Raw genomic sequence first — 12,359 nt, 5'->3', positions numbered from 1 at the left:
GTGTTGTTCTTGGCCTTCAAAGTGCGCACGTCTCACCAGGATGAAATGACCCCCCAGGCAGTGAAATGCAAACACACCCCTAATGAGATCGAGATGAACCATAAACACCATCGCTAAACAGTCTTGTCTGTAGCACTGTATTGCCTCTGCAATTCAGTATTTCCAGATCTTTTCTCATTTCCCTGTTTCCCGCAGCTATTTTCTCGTCTTGTTAATAAAGTCCTGTGCCACACAAACGCTCTCCTCCTTCCTCTTGACAGATACTCACATTAGCTGCTGTCTTCAGGGCGAGATGTTCCATTAAAAGCATTTATCTTCACTGGGACCTTGGTTTTCATTTTTTTATGTAAAATATTCTCAATATGTTCACAAAATGAAATTTTTTTGTCCAATTTTATAGTAGCATTGTTTTGTTTTTTTTTCTTTCTGAGCATAGAATATGAATCAACACATTTAAATACAGAATGAGTTCTACATTATCTCACTATAAAGACCGGAGGCTGGATGAAACACCTTGGCTGGCTGGAGCAGCTTCCTGAATTCTTGGCATTACTTTGAAACTCGTAGGCAACCGGAGGATATTTTAAGAGATACTTGCTCCAAGGTGACAAACACACAAAACACAACCATCCGTAAAACTCACAACTTGCTTCTTGAGGGATTTCAAAGTATTTAGACCAAGAAATGCCTGCTGCATGCTTGACTGTCCCAGTTTTGTTCATTGTTAAGAGAGTGAAAATAATCGGTTTATGTTATGTCAGACCTGGAGATAGCTCGAATGTTATTATTGGCAAAACAACTAGAGTCTGGTATATCTATTCCTCAAACTCTTTATTATCCATTTATGACAGCTGTGAGAGGTTTATTTAGATCTGTAGAGAACAAAGTATATATAATGTCACCATTATACGATGGGGGAGAGCATAGTGGAAGCCCATTGCCTGTGTGTGCACACACACACACACAAACACACACACGCGCGCGCACACACACACACACACACACACAATCCCAACTGGAAACAAATAATACAGCAAATATCCCCAAAGAAGCTCATGGTCATTAAAGGCTTTCCATTTCCAATAAAACTTTATTAATACTGTACAGCACAAATACATCACAGTCATTTCAAGGCATTTTTATTGAGAAAATCCAACAACTGTATATAGAGTGTTGCTGTTGTCACTACTTCTTGAAATGCTCCAATTCCATCTCCAAAGTGTAGACAGCGGAAAATGCAACTTTTATGAAAGGCTGCTCCTGCCCATGCGCCCCACGTTCGTCGTAAATAGTTCTTCTGCACATGTGTGCGTTGATGGAGAATAACAACAATGTTTCCTCCAGAGTATCATGACTCCCAGGCAATGCTGTATTCTGTCCATATGAAAGTGTGTGTGCTGGCCATCGATAATGTCAATAACGTATTGCTCTCTGCGAGCGTGTGTGTGCGGTTTCATTACAAAAACAACCAACAGCACCAACTTGTGGCCTGGCATGCTGACTACATTATTTTCAGCATTTCCGTGTCGATGGACATTGTTTTCAGAACTTCACCATGTAAACATAAACCCTTTCTGAAATGAAAATTCAAAAACTGAGCATTTTCACTTGAAATGTTGTCATGTAAAATGGGTTCCAAGTAGAATTCATCATAGTTCTACCCTTTAATTTTGTTGTTTTGTTCAGAATTCTCCTGCTGAGAAAAGGCATTCCTCTGACCTTTAGATTTCTCTTTGACTCTCCCCTGATGCTCTCTGGCTTCCCAAGGGCGACCACACAATGAGAACAACCACATTAGGTGATATTTGTGGGGAAGTGTCATGACGACCCAGAGTAATTACCTGTCCAAATGGGTCTAGAAAGCCCCTAGGGCCCTTACCTGGACTATAAAGGACTATAAGGCCCCGCTGCTCACATACCCAACAAACCACAAGAAACACACCCGAGGGACTGGAAGAGGAACAACAGGGACTGGTCACGCCTCCGCTTGGCTGCCTATATATATCAAAGGACGTTGGTTTTGTATTTGAACCACCATACTAGGGCTGTCAAACATATTTTAGTTCATAGGCCACATACGGCACCGTTTTGTCCAGCATGGACCGGTAAAGTAGTGCCATAATAACCTTTGAATTTAAACTACATATTTTCTTTGTCGTGGGGCAGTGTATACATGATGAAAATGTTGATATTTTCACAAAGCTGAATAATTACAGCAGAAAATGATGACAATTTCAACATGAAGCCATTCTTAATGAAAGCTTCTGGAGTGAAATGTCAAAAAAAATATATATATATTATTTTTTTCTTTTAAATTTGTACATTTTGTTGATATTTTGGCAGCATTAGAGACTCTTGGAGGCCAGTTTTTGCCCACCGACCTTATGTGTGACACCACACATAACATCTCTCTCAGAGATGAACCTCACATAACTATTGGTACCAACATATCTGGTTGGCTAAAGCAAATGTGAATGTTGAATAACCAATGTTTGTCAGATCCATAGATACAAAGATACAAGAGCCTGACAAACAACATGTAGCCTCACATTAACCAGACTCATGAAACAACGCTTCAACAAACTATCCCAAACTGTCAAACTTTCTTAGTTGGAAATTATTGGAAGAACCTGAAGTTTGCTGTTTAACTCTCCCGGATCACTACTACTCCGCTGTGAGAAATTAAACTGTCTAATCTGGATTATCTCATGACAGATCTCAAGAAGAAAAACCAGGCTGCAAAGCAGAAAGTACATCTGCTGTTTACAAAACCGGAGAATCAAATGAAAAGCTGTTTGATTTCCTAAGAAGTTGAATGAAATTTTTTAAGAGGAAAAAAAAAGCCCAAATTGTAGCTGCAGTGATGGAAGCAGGTGTTTTGAGATGAATCGTTCTGCTTTAATGCCGTATGGCGTCCTTGTTTTTTTTTTTTGTTTTTGTTTTTGTTTTTTTACTTGGCTGTAATAGCCTTCTTCCAATTCTCTGACAACTCGTAGTAATGAGATGTGGGTGGAGTGTAATCAGGTTGGCTTGAAGTTGTTGGCTCTTCTGGATGTTCTTCTCTCCTCCCCATTGTATTCAGAGGAGGATGTTGCTCGTTTGCCCTGTAGGTAAGTAGCATGAGAAAAACGACTCCACTGAATATCTAATTTCCAACATCAAGATAACTTCATTTTATTTTAGGCTAGGAGACCTTTATGCTATCAAAGTAACAGGCTGTGAGTTAAATGCTCAGTGTCTTTAACTCAGGGGCATTTCACCAACAAAAGCATTTAAAATGTATTCCACACAGGAACAGATATGAGCACACACCCACACACACACACACAGGATTTGCATTGGTAAGAGGTGTGCAGCATGCACTAAATGCTTCTGACACAGCATTTGCATCGCTGTCTAATTAAATCAACGTATTTATGGTAAGATACGCATAATGTTCTCCTTTACGTGGATGCTGTATTCACCATGTAGCGTTTGGCTTCCGGGTTGTGGTTTTGCGCAGGCAGGGGAGAGAGAGCGAGCGGCTGTGACAAAGCCTGATAGAGAAGACGGGGACATGTGGAAAGAGACGGAGAGAGAAAGAGAGTCGGTAGAAAAGCTCCCCTGTGCGGTTCATCTCAGTTCAGTATGCATCGCTGGCGTGGATGTCTGAGGACAAAATCATCAAAGCCACTACATAAAAGGGTGTTTTAACATGAAATCCTTTTCCGCTTTTTAAAAAAGTGTCTTTATGTCGGAGCCTCGGCGAGGGAGGACATCGATTTCCTTTCAGGTTACGTCTTTCAACACAGTGGCATGTGGAACTGAACCACGAGGTGCACGAGACAAAAGTACTTTACATTACTGAACATCCAAACCCAGTCGACGTCTTGTTGGGATCAATTTGCACAAAATTAGTCCCAGAATTATTTGATTTTCCGAGTTCATTTTCACATTTAAATTGTCCCACTCTGTTCCCAACTGGAACTAGAGTGTGTTGAAGATTTCAGAGAACTCTGAAGCTTTATAAGTAGACAGTGACAATGATGTCCACAAAGTCATGAAGGCCGGCTTTAACAAAGCCCGGGGTGTCTTCAGTCATCTCCGTAACATCTGGAAGCCCAAACAATACAGCCTCAAAACTAAGATCCCACAGCAATGTTAAGACTGTTCTTCTGTCTGGCTCTGAGTGATGGCGAGAAGCATGCTCGGAGCATTTCTTCTGAAATCAAGAATTAGAGAGTGCGAGGGCTTGTTCATGTCCTAAGGACGCCCAATGACCCAATGACAGGTGACCCACATTGCCATGAGATGGACTCCAGCTGGAAGGAGGAAATCAGGCAAAGCCACCTGGTGAAGGATTGTGATGAAAGAACAGGAAGAGAAGGAACTATTACAGCTCAGGACAGGGTTGGGGGGCAAATTATTACTGCGGCCCGACGTCCCGGACGGGATGAAGAGGTTGACTGACAGTGAGACTCTGGTCCGAATACTACGCCAGTTGAAAGAGCATCACGTTTCCATGATGTCATATTCTATTAGGCACATCATGCACTCAATGACACGCTCAATATATTGAAAAATCCAGTCGATTTAGCCCATCTAAATGAAGTGTTTACTGAACACATCATTAACACTACACGGGCATTCTAATGAGTTCATAGTTGCATTTATCAAGTTTTTGGACACGATATCAGCGAGCCATCAAATCAGGGTTGGGTTCAGTGTATACACATCATGAGTTACAGTTTTTCTTCATGCATTGTAACTTGAAACTCGCAGTAAGTCTCGCTCGAATGCATTGATATCCTGTATTTCAGTGGTGTCAAGCACATTTTAGTTCAGGGGCGACAAACCGCTCAATTCCATCTTGAGTGGACCCGACCGGTAGAATAGTGTCAAGAATAGAAGTCAAGATATAATATTGAAGTCAGGATAGCCCATATCATATATACAGATTGTATTAAAGTCTGGAGTATGAATGGTGAAATGCTGTAAAATAATGACATCCAAAATGTGTAATTACAAAAACAATGAAGCTTTTGGAGACACAAATGAAAACAATTTTAAAATGATTATAATTGTGATTATGACAAAATAAAACTAAGGTCACTATGAATAGGATGGGTTAAATGCAGAGAAATCTCCGCTGAAAGTAATTGTAAATATCACACTGTTTACACTTGTGACCTTCCATCATTATAATCGGTCGTGATTGTAGTTACATGACATAAATATTGGTATTCAGCTCAAAAATAGAGCATGCTGGGAGAATATATCCCTCCCTCTTGTTACCCTGTAGCCCATCCCGTCCTCTGGTTTTGTGGAGGCTGGTTTTTGCCCATGGGCTTTATGTTTGGCACCCCTGTTCTACAGTATGACTACTTTAGAAACCATTTTTTAAGATACTTTAAAAAAAAAAATACGCATCTGCATTTTACTGCCTTTTTTTCTTCATATGTTTCACCATTTCACTTGCCAAAAAAGACATTTAAAGCAAGCTCATTGTAAACAGAATGAGCTGGCAGGAACAGCTATGCCACAGCTAATGCTGCCAGAGTGAAAGTGTGCGCACACACACACACACACACACACACACACACACACACACACACACACACACACGTTTTGTCATGCTCAACAGATGTCAATCTTGTTTTTATCAACGTTTTCAAGTGAAAATGTTGTTGCATTGTGAGTGTGTGTTTGCATGATGATGCACTGAAAATGCAACTTTTTAAAAAAATGTCTCCAATAGTGGAACTTTTTGAAAACACTTTGACTCTGAACCCTTCGACTTTGAAATGAGTGAAAAATACAACTTTTCTGAAACGTTGCAATGACTCATGCGCACCACGGCCGTGGTAAATAGTTGTTCTGCACATGCTCAGTAGATGGGCAATAACGACAATGTCTGCCTCCAGAGTGGTGACTCCCAGTGCATATTCTCCTGGGACTTGGTAGATTTATAGTTGACTCTCACTGTAATAGCAGTCCAACTTCGTTGTCTGTCCATACAAATGTGTGTCCTCTCCATTGTTTAGGGTGTCCCCTTCTAATGTTGAACATAGACAAAGCAGAGCTTTAATGATATCTGATGACTCAAATGGACCAGAATAACGTGAGGACAATCATTTGAATTCCAAGTTAATTGGACACACTGAGTCCTTGAAGTTTCCTCCATGTCCATGTGTTGCTGAAAACCAACAAGCGTATTGTGTCCAGGTGTCACTTTTTATTAGGTTTTTCTTTTCCGTGAGATATTTTTCCGTTGGCAAATTAAGGAAGGCAGATAGTTACAAGTCCATGCAAGACTAGATGATCCCAGAGCAGGAGAGAGTGCCACGCAAAGCAAAGATAGAGCCACAGGAGCAGAGAGAAAAAGGTAACCGAATCACTGGAGGAGAAAACAAGATGCCGCCAGCTGGAGATAGATTGATGAGGAGGTGAGAAACGGGGGGGATGGATGGATAAAAAGCTTTCCAGGCCTCCACTTCAGTGCGCACTGGTCTTGGTTAGGTCAATGACAACAATCCTGGTGTCCCCTGTGAAGATACACACTCAGAAATACACACTGCATTGATGCTGTAAGTGGTTCAGATTCACATAAGCAAGAGTGTGTGTGTGTGTGTGTGTGTGTGTGTGTGTGTGTGTGTGTGTGTGTGTGTGTGTGTGTGTGTGTGTGTGTGTGTGTGTGTGTGTGTGTGGCGGGGGGGGGGGGTCAGCGAGAATAAAAAAAAAGAAAGATCAATGTGTGGTTTTGTGTTTGGAGGTGAACTTGGGAGCACACACGCATACACACATACAAACAATTACAATCACCTTGAAAAGGTTTAAAGCCGTCGAAACTAAAGTGATTTTGAAAAGACATTGCATCATATGCGTCGTAACAGACTTCAAAGCTTGATCTTTTTAAAAAAAGATTCTATTAGATAGTTCATTTCAAGGGCATCACTGTCGCACTCTCGATCGTCTTATGCTGTTCGCTCGTAACCACTAATGCAGTGCCAATACAAATAACCACAGCCGTTCAGTCAGCGCCGTCCATAGAGCCTCGCTGTCAAGTATCACCAGCCTGTGTGTTTTAGTCGCCTCCATGCTCAATCTCAGCTGCTCCAAACTGCTCTTTAACAAGCTCGGCGGAAGCCTGCTAATGAGGCGGCCGTCTGAATCAGGCGTGTTAGAGCAGGGAGTCATGTAGAACACACAGGGTGAAGACCACTGCAGGACCAGGGCCCAGGAACATGGTTCCAGGTTATTGCTTCAGCTCTGATTTTACACACATAATTAGAAGGTGCAGATTCATCTTGAGCAGTGTGAGGATAAAAAGGTTTTGTATTGGTTGCACAACCAGTGCTGACGAGTTCTGTCTTACAAAGTGATAGCTTTGAGATATTTATCATGAGCCGTTGGCTTGCTCACCCCTTCACGCAGAGCAACAAGCTGTAAATCAAAGTTTAACATGTTACATGAATTATTTCACTGTTTAGAGTTGATTTAGCACTTTATGACAAGCTACTTTTTGTTTGTGTCGCCCCCTATCTGAACCACGGTTTGAATCTCTACCTCCAAACCAAAGATCTGCATCCTTCCCCACTATCCCGACACCCCACCTGAACCTGGGTTAGTGTCTATCCACACAATCCACTTCTAGATACAATTTAAATTAGACCTTTTTTTTCCCATCCAGTTTAGTTAGAGTCACTCAAAGAAAAACTCAGGATGATAAAGCAACTAAAAGAAAACATTTTAAAATGAAATGAAACCCAGGCATAAAAATGTCTGAATTATGATTCAATCAAAAAGAACCAGTTGAAATATAAGGGCGAACACTCTTTATATAAAGACAAGTCAGCTACCAACAAATGGATTTCTCCGTTGGGTGCAAATACTATCTTCTAAGTACATTTCAAAAAACATGCTGCTATAAAAAAAAAAAAAAAAAAAAGCTTAGCAACTTCAAGTTGCATAGCAGAACATTACCTTTGAGCTGTAAACTCAAAACAGCTCATTTCCTTAGTTTTTTTTCGTCAAGTATCAGTTCAGTAGCGAGGTGATGTTTATTCGAAGTTAATATTTGTAGGTCCCTTTCATCCAATCTACTGAACAATTGTGGAATTTGATTCATTGATCAAATGGTGAATATCAGGAGAGCGAGAAAGCTGCCGTTGCTCCCCGTTCTCTACACGAGCTAGTGCTCAGACCAGCAACGGCCAACCTAATATCTAACAATGACAATTTTAGGCCTTTTAGCAGCTCTCGAGCTGAGACTTACTGCTTTTAAAATTCAAAAGCAAAAGACAATTCCATTTAATGCCAGGAGATCCACCCTGCAGTGACAGTTTGTGCTGAGTAAGCCTTTCTAAAGCGCCGGGGAAAAAATGTGTCCCACGGTCTCTGGTAATGTCGTCTGTAATATTGTGATTTTCTTACCGTACATGTGAATTTGCCCTACAGCCGTTTATTGCTCATGTTGACAAAATCCATTTTAAGAGACTCACCTCTAATTATTTACCAACCTCAAGGCCATAATTATAGCAGTTTTACAACTAAACTTGAGTTTTCATAGTCTCAGTTTTCTCTCTCGCTCTCTCTAACGGAAATGACCACAATTAGCAGGTTATGTACTTCTCTACCCAACTGAAGTTCACTCACCATGCTGGCAGATACTTTATTGATTGGTGGGTTTGCGAAAACATTACCGTCTGCTTCTTGTTAATCAGACAAGTGCTTATAATTTAACTGTCGACTGTCATGAGGTTTGACTGGACACAATATGTGATCAACGATAAAAGGAATCCAACATCCAGCTGGACAATCTTCCTTTCCTGAAGCTTCTCTTAACAAAACGATATTCACTGAGTCACTGAACTCACACAAGTCATGATGATAACGTGCTTCCTCTGTTGTGTTTTTCTTCTTCTCAGGAACACGACTTACTGCATGAAAGTGTCCATGTCCATGACGGTGGAGGAGAGCGATGACGGGAAATGCTTCAGCAGCAAAATCCGCCATTTGGAGAAAGCCGAGATAACCCACAACAAAATGATCAACTGCCCAGATATAGAGGACTATTTGGCTCCGTACAAACAACCACAGATGACCTGGTATAAGGTACGACCAGCACTCCTGCACTCACTCAGTAAAAGCTTTGAGAAGTTATGTGACACCGTGGGAACTGAGTCACTTCTGCCTGGATTTCCTGTCAGGAGTGTGAGCGGGTGGAATGGAGAAGCTCCATCACGGTGAACACCACACATATTTGGATCCCTGAGATAGAGGAGGGCGATGGGGGAAATTACACCTGTGAATTACAGTATGGATCCAGACTGGTGCGACGGACGACACAGCTGAAAGTCACAGGTAAGGACGTGGGCATGGCTGGATGGTTGCACGACGCTGATGAAAACACAAACATCACACATTGTTCAGTGTCCCGTTGGCAGAAATGATGTGAAATACACATTTTGGAAGCATGGTTTTCAGAAGTCAGAGTATGTTTGGTAGTGTGAGTAGCAGTGCGTGTGCACAAATACCTATGCCGGGATTCTAGTGATGAATGAGTCGACCCAATGAACAGTCAAAAGGTAGGGATTGACGGAATACCATGGTATATGAGTGAAAAGACAATTATAATGGACATAAACTGAAGACAATATATAACTTTGTACTCCAAAATGTCTCACTGGAATTAATATGATGTTTAAATGTCATAATTGCACAAAAACAGTGTGATCACACATTGTGCTTGACCCCAAAATCAAAGCAAACATAAATAGCTTTTCTTGTATTTTACGTTTGTCTTTTCAGGCAAGTAAGTTTTTTTTAGAACATGTCAATGGTATGTTTTTTTTAAACCCTACTCGCCTGCAGCGAGGAAATTAAAACATACACTGACCATTGTTGTTTGACGGGGTTATGAGTGCATCCATGAAAACACAAAACGGAACTCAAAAGCAAGCCTGGTGGAACCTCAGGTGAGGTAAAAAGAAAGGATAGACTATGATCAGACGTTTTGTTAAAGGGAAAGGGAAAGGAAATCAGCCGCTTCTCACAGATCTTCAGTTCCCCGAAATCTCTTAACATTCAATAGGCTTTGTCCCCTGTCAAGTGATCCTTTTTATTGAAGTGTTGGTGGGAAGCTCACTGGTGCCCCCGAGAGGAGGCTCTCTTCACACTCTGGAAACCACTGCTTTATAGGATGGATGGGATAAGAAATAATAGCCTTTGATGAGACCGATTTGGTCCAGGTAAAGTGTAAGATGGAGTCCATCAATTAGCATTTGGCAGCGTTTGGCAATATATTTAACTTGCTGTTTTAAAAGAATCACAGGCTTGATGAATTACCACTCAGTGGTTTTGTGTAACCCGACTGCCATCAGGGACAGTGAGTGAGGCTTCAAACATGGTGGGAATACTGTATGTGCTCTGTCTGCTTTTAATATACAACGGATCTCTCCCAGACTCCGGCGCATCCATTACTTTGACAGATGCCTCGACTCAGCAATACATCATTCATCATCACTTTTAAAGTTTCCCTGAATGCGCAGTACAGATCCATGCTAAAACAATTGAGTGCATTCACATTCCCGGTATCATTTTGTATAAATTGTTTTTGGTCTGTTTGTTTTATTTCTCAGATTAAACACAGATTGTTTCAGGCTCCGCTGCTTTCTGACTTAACTCGGACTCGGCAGGAACAGCTGCACTGTGCTGTTCTGGGTTCAAACTGACTTCCATCTGCACTTCTCTTTGGTGTTGTGAGTGTGTTTGTTGGGGGGGGGCGCGGCTGTCCTTGATTGTGTGCACATGCCGTCTTGTGCTTGCCTGTTGTGCAACGAGACGTTTGCAGTTGGTGTTTCCGAGCAATGGCACCACGCTGTGCTTCTTTTCTTTGTCTTAAGAGCACACACATTTGATACTCTCCCCCGCCTTTGCCTCACACATTCGGACAGCTTGACTTGGCTTCCCGACACGGATGAGAACACTCAAGCTGATGTTGTAGACTGACATAAACTATCTGCTATGATAAGCTATGCAGAGGCAGAGTGGCTGCGACTTCAGCTATTTTGCTTTTGGAGTGTTCTTCAAACTTAGCGCACCATTTCTCCCACATTTTGAACGCCATAACCGAAGTCAGCACCTTCTCCATCCGCTGTTTTGTACCGTGGCATTCGATGTACCACTTCATGAGGTTGGAATGAGTAGACTCAGCTTTATTTTCGAGTGATTATTCACGACCACACTTCCTGACTTACCTTCATCTAATCTCATGTGGAGGAACAGAGCGTGGAAAATCACAGCCATTCTTCTCCATTTTCTCACTGTGCAGTTATTATGTAAGTGCTTTGGAAAGACAGAGTTTCTGCGGGCTCCCATGTTGGGCTGTCACTTTGGAAAAGGTTTAGCTCTGAAATAATGCTGCTGAAGTGATGATCAGATATAATTGTCCCATCAAATATATATATATATATATATATATATATATCAATCACAAGCTTATCCAGGTTTAGCTTGTGCTACCTTGTAGCAAGCTAAACCTGTAGGATTGAAGCTCAACACGTAGCCACATAGACAGTATTTGATCTGATTAGCCTGTTGTCCACACACTCACACAACATGCAAATGATTCAGATGAATTTTGCTGTCATTCAGTTATTAACATATCATTGCACTTCAGGTTACACAAAATTGTTTTAGTATAATACACGAAGCAGTGTCCTATCTATAGAATCTCTGAAAGAGGAAACTATAAAAACTGGGCAAAATTTGCTCCATCCATTGCCATGGTTTCAAGAAAAAAAAAAAAAAGATAAAATAGCTTAAGTAGTCAAAACAGCTACAAAACTTCTAAAGTCTGCTGTGAATTGTAGTTATGAAACGTCATAAATGGATCTTCAATTACAATGAAATGGTATAAGGAAACTTTCTAAAGATACATTTATAAATGGACATATTTCCTTTGGTTAAAAGTCACAAAACAAAACTTTTTTAAGTCTGAAAGTTTGCTCCAGGCGATGTTTACATGACAATTTTACAAGTGAAGATGCACCACATTTGCATGTTACACGACGACATCCATTCACACGGAAATGGCGGAAATGCTGAAATTGATGCAGTTGGCATGTACAGCCACTAGAGGGTGCTTTAGTTTGTTTTTGTAACAAAACCACACACATATTAGTGTAGACAACAATATGCTATAAACATTCAAAATGGGAGAACATGGAGATTTGTACGGACAGACAACCAAGTTGGATTGTTATTGCAGTTACTCTCAACTGTAAAACTATCAAGTCCCAGGAGAATATGAACTGGAAGCCATGACTGAGAATCTGCAGAACAACTATGTATTTACTACGGCTGTGGTGTGCAGGCAC

The 12,359-nt window shown here is 41.1% G+C and overlaps 1 protein-coding gene across 1 annotated transcript in view; it reads left to right on the top strand.

Annotated features, from left to right (window-relative positions):
• The window catches only part of il1rapl2 (interleukin 1 receptor accessory protein-like 2), a gene marked incomplete at both ends in the record, with an annotated part of 355,657 nt that overhangs the window by 219,842 nt on the left and 123,456 nt on the right, over positions 1–12,359 (top strand). The window contains 2 exons of the mRNA XM_080502514.1: positions 8,907–9,093; positions 9,189–9,342. Of these exons, the coding sequence (XP_080358640.1) occupies positions 8,907–9,093; positions 9,189–9,342 (341 nt within the window). The remainder of the gene's footprint in view (positions 1–8,906; positions 9,094–9,188; positions 9,343–12,359) is intronic.

Source organism: Blennius ocellaris (genome assembly GCF_963422515.1).
Source record: "Blennius ocellaris genome assembly, chromosome: 9".
In the NCBI taxonomy this organism is placed as follows: Eukaryota; Metazoa; Chordata; class Actinopteri; order Blenniiformes; family Blenniidae; genus Blennius; species Blennius ocellaris.
Note: the sequence above shows the minus strand (reverse complement) of the source record. Positions and strands in the feature narration are given on the sequence as shown.